The sequence below is a fragment of the Typopeltis vanoorti genome, chromosome 11, assembly GCF_054136105.1.
Source record: "Typopeltis vanoorti isolate ZY-2024b chromosome 11, IOZ_Tvanoo_1.0, whole genome shotgun sequence".
Classification (NCBI taxonomy): Eukaryota; Metazoa; Arthropoda; class Arachnida; order Uropygi; family Thelyphonidae; genus Typopeltis; species Typopeltis vanoorti.
The window spans coordinates 36,228,298-36,247,868 of NC_143559.1; the positions used below are offsets into that span (position 1 = coordinate 36,228,298).

Here is a 19,571-nt window from a genome sequence, read left to right on the forward strand (position 1 = left end):
GAAATACTGGCACTAGTTCTCTGGGCCCCAAATATCCAAATATCTGCCTGTGGTCAAATAGGCTTATGTCAGCATGTTTTCCCATTACTGGCAAACGTTGACTGATTATGTACAGAGAATAGGTGTACCCATTTATAGCAGCCGTACATGACATTGATATCACATTGTACTTTGTTATTGAGGTTGGTCGATTGGTAGAGCCTCTGCTACTAATGGCTCACAAAAAAAGTTAAGCAAGTTAGCACGGTTGGTAGTTGGAAGGGGTTGATCATTCGATGCTGTTGGCACACTCTCTCTCTCTCGATGAGTCTTTGGACTCCCTGGAGGTGTCACATAATAATAATAATATGTAAATTGGGGGGGGGGGGGTCGTAATGCAAAGCTAATTCGGTGTATATGGCATTTTTTCAATTTTCTTTTTTCAGTAGAATTATTGTTTATAATTTATTTTTATGAACTGTCTTCATGGTATATAAAATATCTCAAAAATATTAGGATTATCATTACTTCCAAGCCTCCATAGAATCCAAAGACCAATTGTGTTTTACTACTACTGGACAGTTTGCCTGTTCTGAGAGATGAAAAACCTGAGTTTCTGGGAGAAAAAAATCCTCTACCTCCGTATGAGACTGGCTAACTCATCTTTAGTCGAAATAGACCAGATAAAAGTTCCTCATGTCACTGATGGGGAATCAAACCCAGGTCTTTCTAACCAAAAGGACTTTGTTTATACTGACTGAGCTGCAGAGGCTCGTCCCTTCTATATAGCTGTGCTTTCTCTACAGTGTATGTGGCCATCAGATAGCATACCAGAAAAACATGACTATTTATCATATCATATCCTATGGGAAAGTGTGCAGATACATTTTGTGTAGTGCCTAATGTGAACATGTCAAAGAATAAACTGTTTTTGGTTACTTAATCGAATACTGTAATACATTAAACTATGTATATCCATAACCAGTTGACATGGCATTCCTCTTTCCTTATATATGAGATGTGACCGGTATTTATTCCTCATCTGCAAGAAGTATTAGTAAGAATCATTTCATTATTATTTTTACGGCTGTTTTTCCTGTTTTTGTTTAGGAGTGTCCCTGTTTTAATGTCATTGGATTTTTACTCAAGAATTCTTAGGGCATTGCAGATGTATTTTAGAGACAGATATTTGTAGCATAATAGAAGAAAATTCGCACATACCTTTTCTTGGCTGTTGTTGCCTGTCTTCTTTCTGCAGTGTGCATACTTCTGCTGTTATGGTGTTGAAAGGGGGAGTGGGAGGGGGGGCTTAGGCAATGTGGGAGAATTAATTTGAAAAAACTTTACTTATGATTTGAATTATTTTAATTAAATAATTAACATTACTTGACTAAAACAATGTTAATATGTATGACTCGCAGAAACATTAATATATTTACTCACAAATTAATTCCCTTCCACAACTTTTACAAACCAGTGTTCATATATATAATTAGTGCAGTGCATAAAAGACAATAATATAGCCTACTCACACAAATGTGGCTGATTTGCAGAAATAGAGGAATTGCAGCAGAATAAGTGAAAGAGATGCTTCAAATGATGGGAAATGATATATATATATATATGTAGGAAGATTGATTTATTTGGTTGATATACATTTTTAAATTTATTGTTTTTTCAAATTTTTTCAAATTTGGGTCTCCGGTCATGAGTCTTCAGACTCATCACTGGAGACCCAAACCATCTACATAGTCTGTTATATCCCCTCCTTGAACCCATTAACAGACCAAGTGCTAGCAATTGATACTTGCAATCCATTGCATTCATATACAACTCTCTAAGCAACAAATCTAGTCCTTAGACCCCTACTAACCATACTTTTACTCATTGGCCTAGCTAGAGCTGTTGCCGACCGGGGCGGTCCCTGAGTTTGCCGCCCCTCTCAATACACACCAAAAATACTACAAAAAGTCAAAACAACATATAGGGAAATAAATTAAAACACTATTTAAGTTAAGGGATATTACATCCCATATTGTTTCATAGCTGAATAAGAAACTCAGAGTTTCATGCCGAATATAGTAAATATATAAAGTTCGGTGAGTCCAAGCGTAAGCAAATACCTGGATAGTGTTACAACTGACCCTTTAGGGAGTGCAACACTGAGGCAACTCATGGTATGGGTGGAGCAAGCTCCGATCACTATTCTTGATATTTCCCCATAATGTGAAACCCAGCTCCTAGGAGCTGTTATTACTGTTCTACATTATGAGTGAGAGAAGGTCACCACCCAGACCGGTTTCAACCTTTATTGAGGTCTCATCAGTGAGTAAATTGTAAATTCCACTCCTTTAGCCACCTCCCAAGTCATGACCTTATGGTCACTCTTACCAATTGATGGCAACATGGTCATGTTCGTTACAGCCACATTCTCAGTTGCAATTACTACCTCCATCCTGAATGACAACGTAATTCATCAGTGAGTAGGTAGACCTACTGACTGATGAGACCTTTATTGAGGTCTCATCAGTTAAGGTCTACCTACTCACTGATGAGACCTTTATTGAGGTCTCATCAGTGAGTAGGTAGACCTAGAAATACCAAGTTGTAGCAAACAGAACTTACATATACCCTACTATGAGAATAAATTGTAATATCAAGAATAGTGATCAGAGCTTGCTCCACCCTTACCATGAGTTGCCTCAGTGTTGCACTCCCTAAAGGGTCAGTTATCCAGGTATTTGCTTACACTTGGACTCGCCAAACTTTATATATTTACTATATTCGGCATGAAACTTTGAATTTCTTATTTGGCTATGAAACAATATGGGATGTAATATCCCTTAACTTAAATAAGTTTATGTCGCCAAATTGAAGCCTTTGGCTCTTCATATAATTAATAATTAAAACACTATGTTTATTTTTGAAGTAAAAATTTAATTTCAACATTCTAAAATGTTATTTTTCTTGCTTTTCTGTTAGCAAAATCATCGATGACATTAGTGAAGTTTATTTCATAGTAATGTAGATAATTCTTAATCAAATTTTATTTAGAAAAACTCCTCTCACAACTAGCAACACTTACAGCAATTGTGAGGAAAATTCACAGTAGTATTACAATATTTGGAACTGAGTTCTCGAGACTGTATTTTAGAATTAACTTCCAAAGTTCAAAAAGGTTCAAAGTGCCGCCCAGGGTGCACTGCCCCCTAGCTACGGCACTGCTTTTACTCAACTTTTAGAGATGACCTCTTGTTCTGCTCTCTCTAGCCGAGTGCTGAAACGTTTCTCCTGCATTCCTACTTTTAGGATTATTTTTATTGCTTTAATCCTATAAAACTGTTTAAGGACTTAAATGTTTCTATCATATCCCCTCTTTTTTGTCTATCAATCATGTTTTGCATCCCACACACCCTCAATCTCTCCTCATAGGAAACTCCACAGATCACTCACCATCTTGTTTGCTTGCCCCTGAATCCTCTCCACCACTTCCTCATCCCCAAGAAACCCAGGACACCAGATTTGAACACAAGAATGCAGATGTGGACATATCAAGGCTTCATGAAGAGGAACAACAACTTCCTTTTCATAATTCTCCCACAATATTTTATTCCCCCCCCCCCCCCAAAAAAAAAACCCACTTCCTTTAATGGCAAATGAAGGCACATTGCCAGGATAAGGAGACAGAAAACAACATCCAGAAAATATGCCCAAAGTTTTCTTCCTTTTTTATTCTTCATATATTAGTTTTATAACACTTCAGTAATGCCCTAAGTTTTTTTGATAAAGAGCCAATGACATTGAAAAAGGGACACTCCAGAATGAAAGTAGGCTATACTAGCCATTAAAATAATAACAACTTCCTATCTCTACTTGTTAGTGTGTTCTTCAATAGCCAAATAATCTTATGATCTACTTTAGCGATACGCCCTCTAAATTTCAAATCTCTTTCTTCCACCACCTCTAAATACCTAGCTTCATCTATTTCCTGGCGTACAGTTTCATCAATGTGGTACACATAAAAATTGCAATCTATTTATCCCCAAATGCATAACTTTGTACATTTCTCCACATTAAACTGATACCCATTATCTTCTTCCCTAACTTACAGCCTATTTAAATCATCCAGCAAGCTCTCCACTCATCTTTATTCACTATTACTCTATCTAATTTTTCATCATCAACAAACAACTGAATATTTCCTTTCAGGTTATTTCCTATATTATTTATGTACAAATTAAACAGTAGTGGTCTTAGCACTAAACCTTCAAGCACTACACTAGTCACCAGCTTTTGCTTGGATTCCGCTCTTCTGTATACCACTTATTCATATTTGTCCAGCAGCCACCCTCCTATTCACATAACCAATGTCATATTCATCCTCATTTGTTCTAATTTAAATAACAGAGTTCAGTGTGATATTCTGTCAAATGCCTTTGCAGAATCATTGTGTAGCCATTTCCTTCATCCATTTCAGCTGTCACAAACCCATATTGCCTCTATGAGAGGCAATATGGGTTTGGGAATGTTATCCCCACATTCTTGAATTTTCTTTTTGAACAATTTTTCCAGTACTTTTACGACCACTCCTATAATTTGCTACTGCAGTCTTAGAACCTTCCTTATGCAAGGAAATTTTATTCTGCCCTCTTTCTGCTCCCTTGGAATTCTACCAGAGCTGACTTAAAGAGCCTAGTCAGAGGCATTGCAAGTTCCCTTGCATGTTCCTCAAAATGTGAGCTGAATCTCATCTAATCCCATATCTATATTTATATTGAGATTCACTACAACTGAATTGTAGTGGATAGCAACTTAGATGACCCCCCCCCCCCCACAGATTCACTTCAATCTCACAGATGTATCTTTTCAGCTCTTTATCTCTTCTACAGGTATTTCTATGGTCATTGCTCCAGAGAACATGTAGCCATAATTGCTTTGCTTTCTGTTGGCCCTGTTAAAACAAGAGCAACAGTTACCCAACATCCATTTTTCAAGTATTGCTGCAACCACATCAAACCTGCTTCCATCTACTTCTCAGCCTTCCTCATGCATGATTACAAACAACTACAATCTCCAACTCTTTAAGAAAAATGTCAATAGATTTCATGTTTCTCACCTCACACATGGCAATGGCATGCTAGAGGTTCTTCTACTCCTTGTGTATGGGATAATTATGAATTTAAAAAAAAAATTATAACTTGATTTTAAGACTATGACTACTAGGTTAATACATTAAATTGTTCTTCGTTTCCACCATGTGTAAGGAGGTAATTAGAAATAATTAGATACTAACTGTATTTATTAGTTTCAGTAAAGAAATACCGTGAGTAGACATATTACTAACTATTATAATAACGTAATTAACTCATGTCAATTATTCTTTATTCGTAGAATTTTCACCTGAGTATCACAGGCATCATCAGTACAGGTACGGGGTTAATTAAACAATAACTGTTATATTCTCAAAGCACCACCAAAGTAGCTAAGATTAAATTTTCTAAATTTATTTAATGATTATTATTATTTATTTATTTATATATTTTTTAATTATTTAAATTTAATTATTTAGTTATTTAATTATTCAATTATTATAATTAAAAAAAAATTTTTTCCCTTCCTTTTTTTTTTTTTTAATATATATATATGTGTATACAATTATATGTTAGGAAGGATTTGCTGCTTTATAAAGTATTATCACAAGGGGGGAAGATGTAGACCTTCGGGTCTGTTTAGGTTAGGGGAGCGAAGTAATGTTTTATATGTTTCTTTTTATAGACGTTCCATTAGGAACCGACTTTTGTGAATGAGTTTTGTCTTGTTCCACTTAACTCTATGTCTGGTGTTGATGGCATGTTCTGCAGTTCCAGACTGTTCGAGTTCAAGGTACTGGATGTACGACTGGTGTTCTTCTAACCGGACCTGAGCAGATCTTCCTGTTTGTCCAAAATATGATAATCCACACAAGCAAGGAATCTGGTAGACACCTGGATAGCTGAGATGTGGGAGCTTGTCCTTTGGAGACATTAGGAAAGTGGAGATTTTTCTGACGGGTCGAAAAGCCACATAGATATTTAGCGGTTTTAGCAGCTTAGCTATGCGTACACTAATCCCTTGTACATAGGGGATAGGTATACGTGTAGGTTATTCTGTACTTGAAGAGGATGCTGGAGCACGGCTACTTAAAGCTCTTTTTATGAAGGACTTCTTATAGCCATTGGATATGAAGGAGGAATTAATATACTGTAATTCTTTTTGTAAAAGTTCTTCTCAAGAACAAAAGGAGTGGGATCTATGAACTAGTGTTTTTATAGTACCTGCCTTTTGGCTGGGATGGTGATGTGATTCAGCGTGGATGTACTGGCCTATATGAGTCTCTTTCCTATAGACTGTGAATTGTAGATAACCATCTAGTTGGCAAAGAATCAAGAGGTCTAAAAATGCTAACTGCTTATTTAATTCTACTTCTAGGGTGAACTTCATCCAAGGATCTAGTTCACCCTAGAAGTAGAATTAAATAAGCAGTTAGCATTTCTAGACCTCTTGATTCTTTGCAAACTAGATGGTTATCTACAATTCACAGTCTATAGGAAAGAGACTCATACAGGCCAGTACATCCACGCTGAATCACATCACCATCCAGCCAAAAGGCAGGTACTATAAAAACACTAGTTCATAGATCTCACTCCTTTTGTTCTTAAGAAGAACTTTTACAAAAAGAATTACAGTATATTAATTCCTCCTTCATATCCAATGGCTATAAGAAGTCCTTCATAAAAAGAGCTTTAAGTAGTCGTGATCCAGCATCCTCTTCAAGTACAGAATAACCTACACGTATGCCTATCTCCTATTTACAAGGGATTAGTGTACACATAGCTAAGCTGCTAAAACCGCTAAATATTTATGTGGCTTTTCGACCTGTCAGAAAAATCTCCACTTTCCTAATGTCTCCAAAGGACAAGCTCCCACATCTCAGCTATCCAGGTGTCCACCAGATTCCCTGCTTGTGTGGATTATCATATTTTGGGCAAACAGGAAGATCTGCTCAGGTCCAGTTAGAAGAACACCAGTCGTACATCTAGTACCTTGAACTCAAACAGTCTGGAATTGCAGAACATGCCATCAACACCGGACATAGAGTTAAGTGGAATTAGACAAAACTCATTCACAAAAGTCGGTTGTTAATGGAACGGCTATACAAAGAAACATGTGAAACATTACTTCACTCCCCTAACCTAAACAGATCCGATGGTCTACGTCTTTCCCCCTTGTGGGAGATAGTACTTTATAAAGCAGCAAATCTTTCCTAACATATAATTGTATACATCATCAAATTTGTGATGTACCCTCAAGCGGTGCACAGGATATGATAGTACCACATGAAAAATTTACATCATTACTAACTTCCTATCCACAATTTTCTTCCAAATTAGTCTATTACTTGTCAAGACTCCAATATTATCCTTATCAGATCTTATATTTCTGTCATCTAAGGCACATTGTACCATATCAATCCACCTATATCTTGGTCTTCCTCTGGATCGTTTTCCTGCCAACCTGGCAGAGAACACCTGTTTTGCTAATCTTTCCTCGCCCATTCTATTTAAGTGACTATACCACCTCAGATTAGCTCTGCTAATGCATTCTGGATGCTGACAATGTCAAGTTCTTTCCTAATATCCTCGTTTTTAATATGATATTGCCATTGATGCCATCTGTTCACGTCTATAATCTTTATCAGGACTCTCATATCTGCAGTCTCTAGTCTTTGATCAAGTGTTTTACTTTTGACCAGCTCTCAGATCCATAAGTTAAAACTGGTTTGAACACTGTCTTGTATACAGCTGATTTAGTGTTCCAACTAATTTCTCTCTTATTCCATATGAATTTATTCAGTTGACTTCCTACCATACCAGCTTTGTTGATTCTGTTGTCTATTTCCATATTAAATTTACCATCTTCACTAAAAATCATGCCTAAGTAGCTGAAATGTTTTACTTGTTCCACAGGTTCCCCATTGACAACATAGTTGACATATTCAACAATTCTACCTATTTTCATTGTCTTTGTCTTTTTAATGCTAACCTTCATACCATATCTATTATAACAGTTATTCAATTTAGTCAGAGAAACTTGCAGCGGATTTATTCAGAAGTATAACATAGTCCGCATAAAGCAAAGAGCTGACATTAACATCTCCAATTCTGATATCATGTTTAATACCACTTTCCTTCATAATGTGATCCATATAGATAATGAATAACAGAGGGGATAATGTACATCCTTGTCTCACACCAGATTTAACATTAAACTATCTTCCTGTACATCCTTCAATTCTAACTGATGACTTACAACTCTTATACAGACTAAGTATTGCTTGATATAATGCCCCATCGACACCATATAACTGTAGCGTATGGAATAACTTCTCTCTTGGCACCTTGTCATATGCCTTTTCCAGATCTACAAAATTTAAATACAGCTCTTTGTTATATTCCCATGCTTTCTCGACTATTTGTCGTAAAGTGAAGATCTGACCCTGACAGCCTCTATTTGGCCTGAATCTAGCTTGTTCTTCACCAAGCTTTTCTACCACAATTCCTCTCAACCGTTTCTCAAGTATACTTGCATAGGTCTTGCCAGGAACACTCAGTAGGAAAATACCTCTGTAGTTCTCACATTCAGTTTTATTTCCCTTTTTATATATGGGCACTATTAGAGCTCTACTCCAATCATCGGGAATTCGTCCCTCTGTCCTGGCTTTCTGAACTATGAATTGCAGCCACTGTAAGACTTTTACACCACCATACTTCAGCATTTCTGGTCAAATATCATCTATTCCTGCTACCTTTCCACATTTCAAGCCTTTGTTCTCTTTTTCTACTTCAAGTATGAATATGTATTCCTGACTGTATGCCTGTTGAGTGTTTTTTACCATTGTGCTATCACTGCTTGTTTCATTTAGCAAATTTTCGAAGTAATTACTCCATTCTTCAAGGATACCTTTTTCTCCTGTTTTCATGTCACCTTTATCATCTATAACTCCTTTTACAGCACTCTTTCCTCCATTTCTACGCTTCTTCAACACCTCAGAATATCTTACCACCTTCTTGTTATTTATTTTCTATGTTCTTGCCAAAATCCTCCCATGACTTTTGTTTAGCTAGTTTTACAGTGTTTCGCTTTCTTACATTTGTTTCTGTATTCTCTAAGAGCAAAAGCTGGCTTATTTGCCAAAACTTTTGATATGATTTCTTCTTTTCCTTCACTGCCTCTTTAACTTCCTGTGTCTACCATGGAGTCCTGATTTTTCTATCCTTGCAGACAACCTCACCACATGCCTCTCTGGCTAAATCAATCAGGGGTTTCTCCAAGGCTTGCTACTGGATCTCCAAGGTTTGGTTCCTTTTCTCAAACTCTTTCATTTTTTCTTCAATAATCTTTGTGTATGATAGTCTACAGTTCACATCTGAGTGCTGCTCAACTTTTATTCGCTTTAAAACTTTCTTGCATGTTATTCTTTTCAATATGAAATTCCATTTTATATTGCTCAAGACTAAATAGTGATTGCTTCCAATTTCAAATCCTCTGTACACTCTGTTGTCCTGCACCAGGGAGAAAACATCGCTATCAACAATAACATAGTCAATGAGACTTTTCTTATTCCTTGCCTCTTCTCTCCATGTGAATTTGTGCACATTTTTATGTTGGAACATGGTGTTAGTAATAACCAGTCCATGTCCTGAGCAGAAATCTAACAAGTATTTGCCATTATTATTAGCTGACTCTTTATCTGACTCATTAGCTTTGCTCTTTTCTCCAAATTTTCCCAAAATATTTTTGTATGTCTGACAATCATTTCCTACTCTGCTATTCAGATCCCCAACAAGGACCAACTTTTCCTTTTTCATTGTGTCTGTTGCTTTTTCTAAAGCATCAAAAAATTCCTCCACTTCTACCTTAAAACCTTCTGTGGGACCATAGGCACAAATAAGTCTCATTGTCCAGTTCCCCATTCTCATATTTGCCCACATCATTCTATTTGAGACTACCTGTCATTCAAGAAGATTAGCCTTGTATTTTGTGTTGAATACCATGGCTACTCCTTCTTTTTCTTGATTGTCATTTCCTGAATATAACATTTTGTATTTATTGCTCAGAAAGATCTCACCATTTTTTGTCTTTTTTGTTTCGGTCACCCCTATTATGTCGATCTTGTAGTTATCTAATTCCTCCGCTAGTTCCATTTCTTTGCCGTTCAGGCTTCTTATGTTGATAGTACCGATCTTTAACTCTGGTGATGTTGAGCTGGGGTGTGTTTACAGATTTGTTCCAGTAGCTGACTTTTCGCTGTTCGCCCTGGTTCCCTGGCAAAAACAATGGGGGCCTTGTTTAACCAGGTGACGCCCCAGCTGGCATGAAATTTTGTTATGTTGTACCATCATTTTTTATTTTGGTTTAACCAATAAGAATACAATTTAGTCGGCTAAATTCCAAATTGCCAGCCCATTCTTGTTCGTTCAGTATCCAGGTAGATACCCAACAGGGTGCACCACGAGAAGGGGAGGATTGGACAGAAGATTTGGTCAGAAGCCCTGGTCGGTTCTCCGCATGCCTTTAAAGGCTGTGTGGAGGTCTCCTCTCACTTATACAGCTTTGACCCTTAAGCACCCTATAATTGTATACACATATACAGGGTGTTCGGGATAAATTTGACAGTTTCGTAAGGAAAAAGAAAATCTTCTTTGTATCTATTAAATTTAATGAATTGACAAAAAAACATTACAGGCAGAGTTAATTACAATACTATCAACAAGATTTACTCAAAATAACCACCATTAGCATCGATCACAGCTTCAATTCTGCTTCGGAACCTCGAACAAGCTGATGCTACAGTCTCCCTGGGAAGGGCCGCAAAAACTGTTTTAATTTTATCCATTAACTGGGCTTTTGTATTACTGGAAGTGCGATTGGTGTCTTTTTCAACTGCGCCCCATACAAAATAATCCATGGGGTTAAGGTCTGGGGAGTTTGGAGGCCAAACATTTGGACTGGTGAAGTCGTAGAAATTTTCAGACAACCATTTTTGACTTTTCCCAGAGGTGTGGCAAGGGGCCGAATCCTGCTGCCATACATACGGCCTACCATTGGCTACCCTTGTTATCCAGGGCTTGACTACAGTTAGCAACTCCACGAACAAAGCCCGAATTCCAATGCCAGGGTTCTTCAACACCTGTTCCTGCAGATTTGCGAGGAATTCTGCTGTACGAACGCAATCAGATCGTCTGCTAGGGATCTTTCTTCTTGCTACATCCTCGTAGTCACCATTGCAAGTCTCTAGTTCATGCCTGATTGTTTTTACTGTATTCAGGGAGCATTGGGCAGCAGTCGTAATATCCTTATTTTGATGGCGGGCACGAATCATCATGATACAAGTTATTCTCTTCCATGATTCAAGTGGGTTCCAGGTATCCATCCTTTCTGACATCTTGTATATGAATGAAGAAGGGTCCAAACTTTTAAATGAAGAGAAGTGTGTGTTAATACATGTAACTTACGGAAAAATATAATTAATTATAAATATGTCAAATTTATCCCGAACACCCTGTATGTATATTAAAAAAATTAAAAAAAAAGGGAGAAAAATTTTTTTAAATATTATAATTGACTATTTAAATAATTATTATTTCATAATTAAATAACTAAATAATTAAAAAATAAATAAATAAAATAAATAAATAATAATAATAATTAAATAAATTTAGGAAATTTAACCTTAGCTACTTAGGTGGCGCTTTGTGAATATAACAGTTATTGTTTATTTAGCCTTGTATCTGTACTGATGATGATGCCTGTGATACTCAGGTGAAAATTCTACGAATAAAGAATAATTGACGTGAGTTAATTATGTTATTATAATAGTTAGTAACTGTATTTAAACTATAAAGCACAGTGTGAAATTTCTCCTATCTGTGAGATATGTATTATACCACTTTTTTTTTTCTCTCGTTTAATGTTCTGTAGTATCATGGAAAAAAGAAAACAAGGAAATCTGCCTTAATGTTTTTTTGAATCTTCAAGGATCGATGTGTTTATATATAAGCTTCTGCACGAAACACCATGTTTTTAAACACTTGGGGTGTTGGTTTTTAATCAAATGTAGAAATGGTCCTCCTCAAAAAAGTGAAATCCTCTAGTGAACTATTCACTTTTTTTTTTTAATAATAGTTATTCCTAACGTTATAATGCCATAAAATTTTATCGACTTCCAACTTCTGTATATCTGGAAGTCTCTGCACCTAATTAGTAATCATCAGTACCCATACTGCCAAGGCATTCTAAAGAAGGCTTTCTTGCTAATATTACTTACCTCTAAATAAACATTGTGGTAAAGTTTCGAGAAATGCGTTGTTATATTTGTAAATGCTAATTAATGAGTAATTATACAGTTAAAAAACAAAAATTATTATAACTTAGTTAACTATTTTTCAAATTCATTAATTACTTTTTTCTTCTTAAATGTTCTTGAAACAGTTATTATGAAACTTTTCAAATAATCAAAATACTAGAAATTGCTTCATTTTGGTTGGTTTTTTGTGTTATTTTAATAGGGTATAGCAGTAATTCTGGCTCCTACACGTGGAAAGACTTTCCAGCAGTTTGTTGACCTAACTCATAAAAAGTTCTATATTGAAAGGTTAATGGCTTATGATACACATGTCTGGGATCTGCATTGCAAGGTAATTATTTAACATATGGATTTTTTTTTTCCTTCATACTAAATTAAATATGTTAGTCCCTGAAATAAGGTTAGCTAATTGTGCTGTGATTGTATTCTTATCCAATATACATTTGAGGTACAATGAAACTATTTCTAGAGTGAATACTAGATGGAAATCAGAATCATTCTTCTCTTTCATAGCTATAACTGCATTATTGAGCAGTAATATCTTGTAAAATGTGATATGTTTTACTTTTCTACCTTATCAAAACTGGTAAACACGTCAAAGAACATTCTTCGTTGAAATGTAGTGTCTACTTTGAAGACAACTTTTGATGTGGGTGTCATCAAAACTTTTGAGATATTTTTTTCTAAGAGGAAATACTGAACAGAACTCAGATATTTGATTGGCTCTCCCAGTGTTCAGAAATGGCATGAATTCCGTTGGGCATGTGAAATATTGGGGGAGATCCATTGACAAACCTAATAGATGAAAATGTGGTCCTGATCAAATATCTTATCCATGAAAACAGATGCATTATTGTCTTAAAGTTAGTTGACCAAGTGGAAATCTCATTTGATTTGTAACAGCATTTTGCTGTGTAATGACTATTCCTGCACATGATTTTTTCTGTGTAGGAATTTCTGGCCAAAAATAGTGTGACTGTACTTCTATATCCTCCTTACCTCTCAGCTTTGAGGTTTCCTGTGAATGTTTTCTTTTCTTTTTCCAAAACTCAAGTTAGCCATTGTATAAATGAGGAAATCTGCTGTGTAAAGTTGCTTCAATGGATATATAGTGGAATAGCAAGTAAGTGTCGTTCATTCCATCTGGGATATGGAAGTTTTTCATGTTGTGTCTGTGTTTAGCTCCATGGTGGGTAGGGATTTCTGGCACTGAACAAAAAATCTGTCATGTATGAATCTTTCTTTCTCAGATTTTTCAGGACCCTCACACAGCCCAAACAAAAAATATGGTACATCCGACACCAGTATCAATGTACCATACAAGTGAAAAGCCAATAAGGAAAATGTTACCCTTCTTTATTCAGAAGAGTGTTAGAAGGACTAGCAGATTCTCCCAAGACAGTTAAGAAACCATTATATCCTTACAGAGAACAACATCAATTGATGAAATACCAGTCACATTAACACCTCATAAAACACTCACCTCTCCTAGAAGAGTGATATCAGAATGGGATTTCCTTGATGTTCCTGATGAGGAGATATATTCAGAGCTTAAAGATCAAGGAGTGACAAGTTTGAGGTGCATTCTGATACTTAGGGATAGTCACCTGGTTAAAATTGGGAATATCATCCTTAATTTTGATACAACTAAACACTCCAACATCTAAAAGCAGAGTATCTCAACTGTACTGTTTGGCTGTAGATCCTGATTCCCCTGAGCTGCTTTAAATGTCAGAAACATGGGTATGCCAAAACTGACTGTTATGGCTCTACTATGCTTGATATGGCAGCAAAGAACATTGTAATAAATCTTGCTCTGCCAGGAAAGCTAAATGTGTTAACTGTCAGTAGGTTTATTGCCCCCCCCCCCCGTGCACGTCAACAGTGGAAGGATGAAAAAGAAATACAGAAGATTAAATCAGAACAAAAAATATTATGTCAGGATGCAAAAAGGAAGTTAGCCACCACCACCACATCTGTCCTGAAATCCTCTTATGCTGAGAAGGTGGCAATTAAGAAAATATCAAAAGTAATTCAAACTTGTATGTTTATTTCACCATAACTGAACTTTATGATCATGAATGCCTCTCTGTGGAGTGCATCAGTTGCACAACTTATAGTCTCACTTTTGAAACAACTCTAAAATGGTCCCATTTAATGAAAACCCACTTGTGAAAAAAAATTATGGCAGGGATATCTCTGAAAGATAAATCACCAGATGCCCCTACAGAATGAATGGATTCTTTGGTATTCACTAAAAGTGAATTAAATTTACCAAATGATTCTGACGCAACAGATAATGTATTGAACATTTTTCCAGGGGAAAAGACAGACACTCATTGTCCATACTTCCCAAAATCAATTGATAAATATTAACCTGATAAAGGTTAGTCCCCAATGTCTCAGAGATTGGAGAAGTTTATAAAGCCAAAACAATAGGAAAATTTTTACAGTGTAACCATCGTGGGTTTTGCCAAAATATCTAGATTCTGCTGCAGAAACACAAGCCAGTCTGCTTCCATCTGCAGGAAACATATTTAAAGCACAGTGAGCATCCCACCCTTAGGAATTTCATTGTTATTTACAAGGACAGAATGGAGATGGTCCTACTCATGGTGAAGTAGCTATATTAGTGGGCAATCATACTCCTTTTCATCATATCTAGCTTAATACTTCTATGAAATCAGTAGTGATTCACCTATCTGTGAGATTTCTCATTAGAGTATGCTCCCTTTATTTACCACCATGTTCTGAGTTATGCCTGAGCCCATACTACTTATGGGTTACTTTAATGGATATAACTCTCTGGAATAGTGTAAGCACAAATGGATGAGGTGATATCATTAAAGGAATGTTTGACAATAATAGATTCAATACCTTCTTCAGTATGGCTATCTGCTCATATTCTACAATAGCTTTTACAATCTGTTCCATTGCCATTTTTCCACTGCTTATGTGGAATGTCGAAGAGAACATATATGAAAGCAGTCATTTTCTTGTTATTTGCATTATGTCCTCACAGGAGCTATGTTCTCCTACACCAATGCTCATGTGGAAAGTGGACCAGAATGACTGGAATACTTTTTCCCATCTTGTAAAATTTAATACTAAATAGTCAGTCAAACACCTATCAATTAAACAGATTGTATTATCCAGGTAGCAACAGCTATGTTTTCAAAAACATCGTTTCAATTTCCACTGTATCCAAAGCCTTGGTGGAATCTTTAGCGCCAAACAAACCAAAAGAAATAATTATAGAGCATGGGGTATATTTCATGGATACCTTACCTCATTAAATTTTTTTTTCCCCCCTCAAACATGCTCTTGCCAAAGCATGTTATGTTAGATGTTAAAGTCAAAAGCAGTCTTGGATCCAATTTACTTCATCTATTAATCAGACAAGAAGTTTAAAAATAGTATGGGATAAAGTGAAAATGAAGGGTAGAGATTTGGGAAAAAATTTTGCTAGAATCCTGTCAACAACTTCATATCTTACATTTTTAATATTTAAAGAACAACAAGAGAAACAACTTTTCTACAAATGGGACTGAGCCATAAAATTAGTCATCATTCATTAAGGAGGAACTAAAAAGAGCACTGATACTCTCTCATCCCAGTGCAGTAGGGCTGATGACATTCATTACAAGATGACAAAATATCTTCTATCACCGCTCAGGATCTCGTTTTCTTACTCTACAACCTTACAGAAGAAGAGTCTATTGATTTTTGGCATAAATCAGTTGGCATTGCCAACTCAAAACCAGGAAAGATCCAGTGCATACAAACATTTATATCGACCTACCACTCTGACCAGCTATCTTTGCAAGATATTGGAGAAAATAGTAAATGGCAGGCTTCTCTGGTACTTAGAAAGCACTGGACTTCTCTTAAGTACATAGTGTGACTTTCACAGACACCATTCAACATTGAACTATTTGGTCTGCCTAGAGATGTAGCATGTTAAAAGACCTTTTTAATCTTTTTCTCAGGGGACACCTTCCAGTTTATATTAAAAACTTTCTATCCAAATGAGTCTTCCAAGTCTGAGTGGGAATCACATCTTGGCCATATCATCAAGGCTCTGTCTTAAGAGTGACATGTGCTATCAAAGTTAATTCAATCACTAAAGAGTTTCTTCCCACAGCAGGCAGTGCTCTTTATGCTGATGACTTCACAATTTACTATCACTCTTGTAATATGAGGATAATTGAAAGACAGCTTCAGCAAGCAGTTGATCATGTCTCTTCATGAGCTCTCAGTAAAGAATTCAAATTTTCAGGAAAAACAAATGACTTTGTGCTCTTCTGCCGATAATGTATTCTTCGTCCAGATCATGATTTAAAAATAGGACAAAGTGTTCTTTCAGTAGAACTAGAGGCCAAGTTCTTGAGGCTCATCTTTGACAGAAAGCTTACATTCTGTATACACATTTATCAACTTAGAGAAAAGTGCAAAAGAGCATTGCACTCCTTTGAACTCTATATATATCCTTTATGGAATGGGGGTGCAGATCAATAGTTCTTTATCTGCCTTTATTGTGCACTTGTATTGTCAGAGTTTGATTATGGATTCCAAGTTTACAGCTCTGCAAGGGAGAGCTGTAAACTTGGAATGCTATCTATATACTCATCAGAGTATATAGATAGCTTCTGGTGCTTTTCACACATTGCACAGTCAATCTTTATGTTGAAGCAAATGAACCTGTTCTGTCACTTTGACAGATACAGTTGTCTCTTAACTATGTCCTAAAAATAAAATCTCGCTCACCATGGACCAGTATTTTTTTCTCTATGTTGGGAAGTTTAATATTACTAGTCAGAATGCCATATACTCTCCTTTGGTGTGCATCTATCTACTTCAAATTTTCTAATGCACACAGAGTAGCTCAGTCTGAATTCTTACTCATCTACACTGACGATTCAAGATCTGAGACTTGGTTGTGCTTCTGTTTTTCCTGACCTTATTATCTATATTCAGATCCCACTTGATTGCAATAATTGTACAGCAGAGTTGCATGCCATTCAGCATGCTCTTGTACATAGAAAACTGCTACCAAAAAGATATTTATACAGACTCATTGAATCTTTTATACAATCCACATCCAGTGCTTTATGAGGGTCTTCTACTGTTATACGAAATACAGACTCATAATTTTGATATTTGGTTGTGCTGGATTCTAGGCGATGTTGGAATTAAGGAAAATGAAACTGCTGCTGCTAGATCAGCTCATACTTTTTTGTGTACTATTTGACAGTCGCATATACAGACCATAGACCATTTATAAGATTAAACCTAATTACCCAATGGCAATCATCACGGCAAGAAAACCTTTTCTACTGATGCCTTTTCTACTATAAATATTGATATTTACTCTTCATTGCATGCCTCTTGAACATTTTCTACCAATTCTACTTTTCTGTAAATTCTTGTTTCATTTAATAATTTTTAAATGTAATTACTCTAGACAACCAGAATATCTTTATGTTTAGTATTATGTCTCATTTATCATTTTTGATAAGAAGGAATGCTTGCTGAAAGATTATTAAATGCAACAAGCAGTTTCAGTTTCCCTTTTTACCAGTCATTCCTCCATTTCTATACTTTTTTCAATAATCTCCAGAACCTGCCACCTTCCTAATATTTCTCTTCTGCACTATTGCCAAAGTCTTTCCATGACTTTTGTTTTGATGCTTTTATGCAATAGTAAACTTACTTAAATTTTCTCTGTATCCTTTCTGAATGCTTTCTTTTCAGGAACTAACTTGAGTCTACCATAGGGTTTTGATTTTTCTGTCCTTGTAGACAAATTCACTACGTGTGTCTCTGGCTCAATCACTGAGTATTTTCTTCAGTTTGTACTACTGAGACTCAAAGGTTTGGTTTGTTTCAGACTCTTTAATTTTTTCTTGAATAATATTCCAAGATTTAAAGAACAGATAGTTTTGGTGGCAAAATCATATTTAAAATAAAGATATGAAGAAGGTGGAAGGTGCTTTCCATTGTTAACATTCAGGAATATATGAGCAAAGCTAACCTTAAGTGGTATGGCCACTTAAACAGAATTGGAAAAGAAAGGTTAGCAAAAACAGATGTTGTTCATTTCCAGGAAAAAGATCTAGGTGGATTGATGAAGTTAGATGTGCCTTAGAAGACTGAAATATAAGATCTGACAGTATTTGAGTTTTTGACGACTAACAGACATTTGTCAGTATGAAGTTAGTAATAACGTAAGTTTTCAGGTAATTATATTATCTTATACTCCCTTTGATAGTATGTGTTAGGAATTTCATGATGATGAAGAAAATTAATGATAAACTCATTGTTAATGAGTGCCCCTAAACAAGCTCTACTGGTATAGCCAAAATGATGCTTCCTTTTATCAATTTTAGCAGGGAAGAAAGCATTATAAGTCAGTGATATCTTTAAATGGTTCTTAGAGTGTACTAGCAAAGAAATATTTATTTTATTGTGTGCACTTGGAGGGTGGGGGAACAATTCCATTTAATTTTTATCTGCAATGATTTATATTTTTTTTATTTTTACTAAATAGCTTAAGGAAATTACAACGTATACCAGGATATACATTAAAATAAATTTTAATACACTTCCAATATTTTGGCAACGTCACGTTGCCATTTTCATAGGAACTTAAAAACAAGCACAACAAACAGTAAATGAGGACGAAGCAGGAAGCTATTCTTTCTCCTAAAAGTCCTGATTGTGCCCTCTAGCTGGCACTGTTGTTATTCTTGGGCGATTGGGGCTGAAGGTCTTCTGATGTAGGTTTCTCAAATTTGGGGCAGTCTCTTGCAATCAAATTTGTTGAGGTTTGGATTGTTTCTTAGGGCTGAGGCTAATTCCATGAAAAGCCTTTCATATTTGAATTTACTATGGTGTATCATCGTGGCTTTCTTTCACTGTATTCTATGGCGGGTGTCCAGCGCATGGTCTGCAAGACCAGAGTGGCTGTATTGGTGAAACCAGATGTAGTCCTTGTGTTCTGAAATTCTGATATTAGCTGTCCTGCCTGTTTGTCCAAAGTGGGACAGCTTACAGCTGCAAGGGACCTGGTATACACCAGGTAGGTCTAAGGGGGGGGGTCTTTAGTAGAGCAGATAAGGGATGCCAATTTTTTAAATGGTCTGTAACAAGAAGTTAAGTCATGTTTTTTAGGATTTTTGTAATT

General features: G+C 36.0%; 1 protein-coding gene across 1 annotated transcript in view; it reads left to right on the top strand.

The window, feature by feature from the left end:
- LOC150101444 (calmodulin-lysine N-methyltransferase) overlaps positions 1 to 19,571 on the top strand; it is a 296,337-nt gene that overhangs the window by 269,440 nt on the left and 7,326 nt on the right. The window contains exon 10 of the mRNA XM_090400523.1: positions 12,588 to 12,716. Coding sequence (XP_090256649.1) covers positions 12,588 to 12,716 — 129 coding nt within the window. The remainder of the gene's footprint in view (positions 1 to 12,587; positions 12,717 to 19,571) is intronic.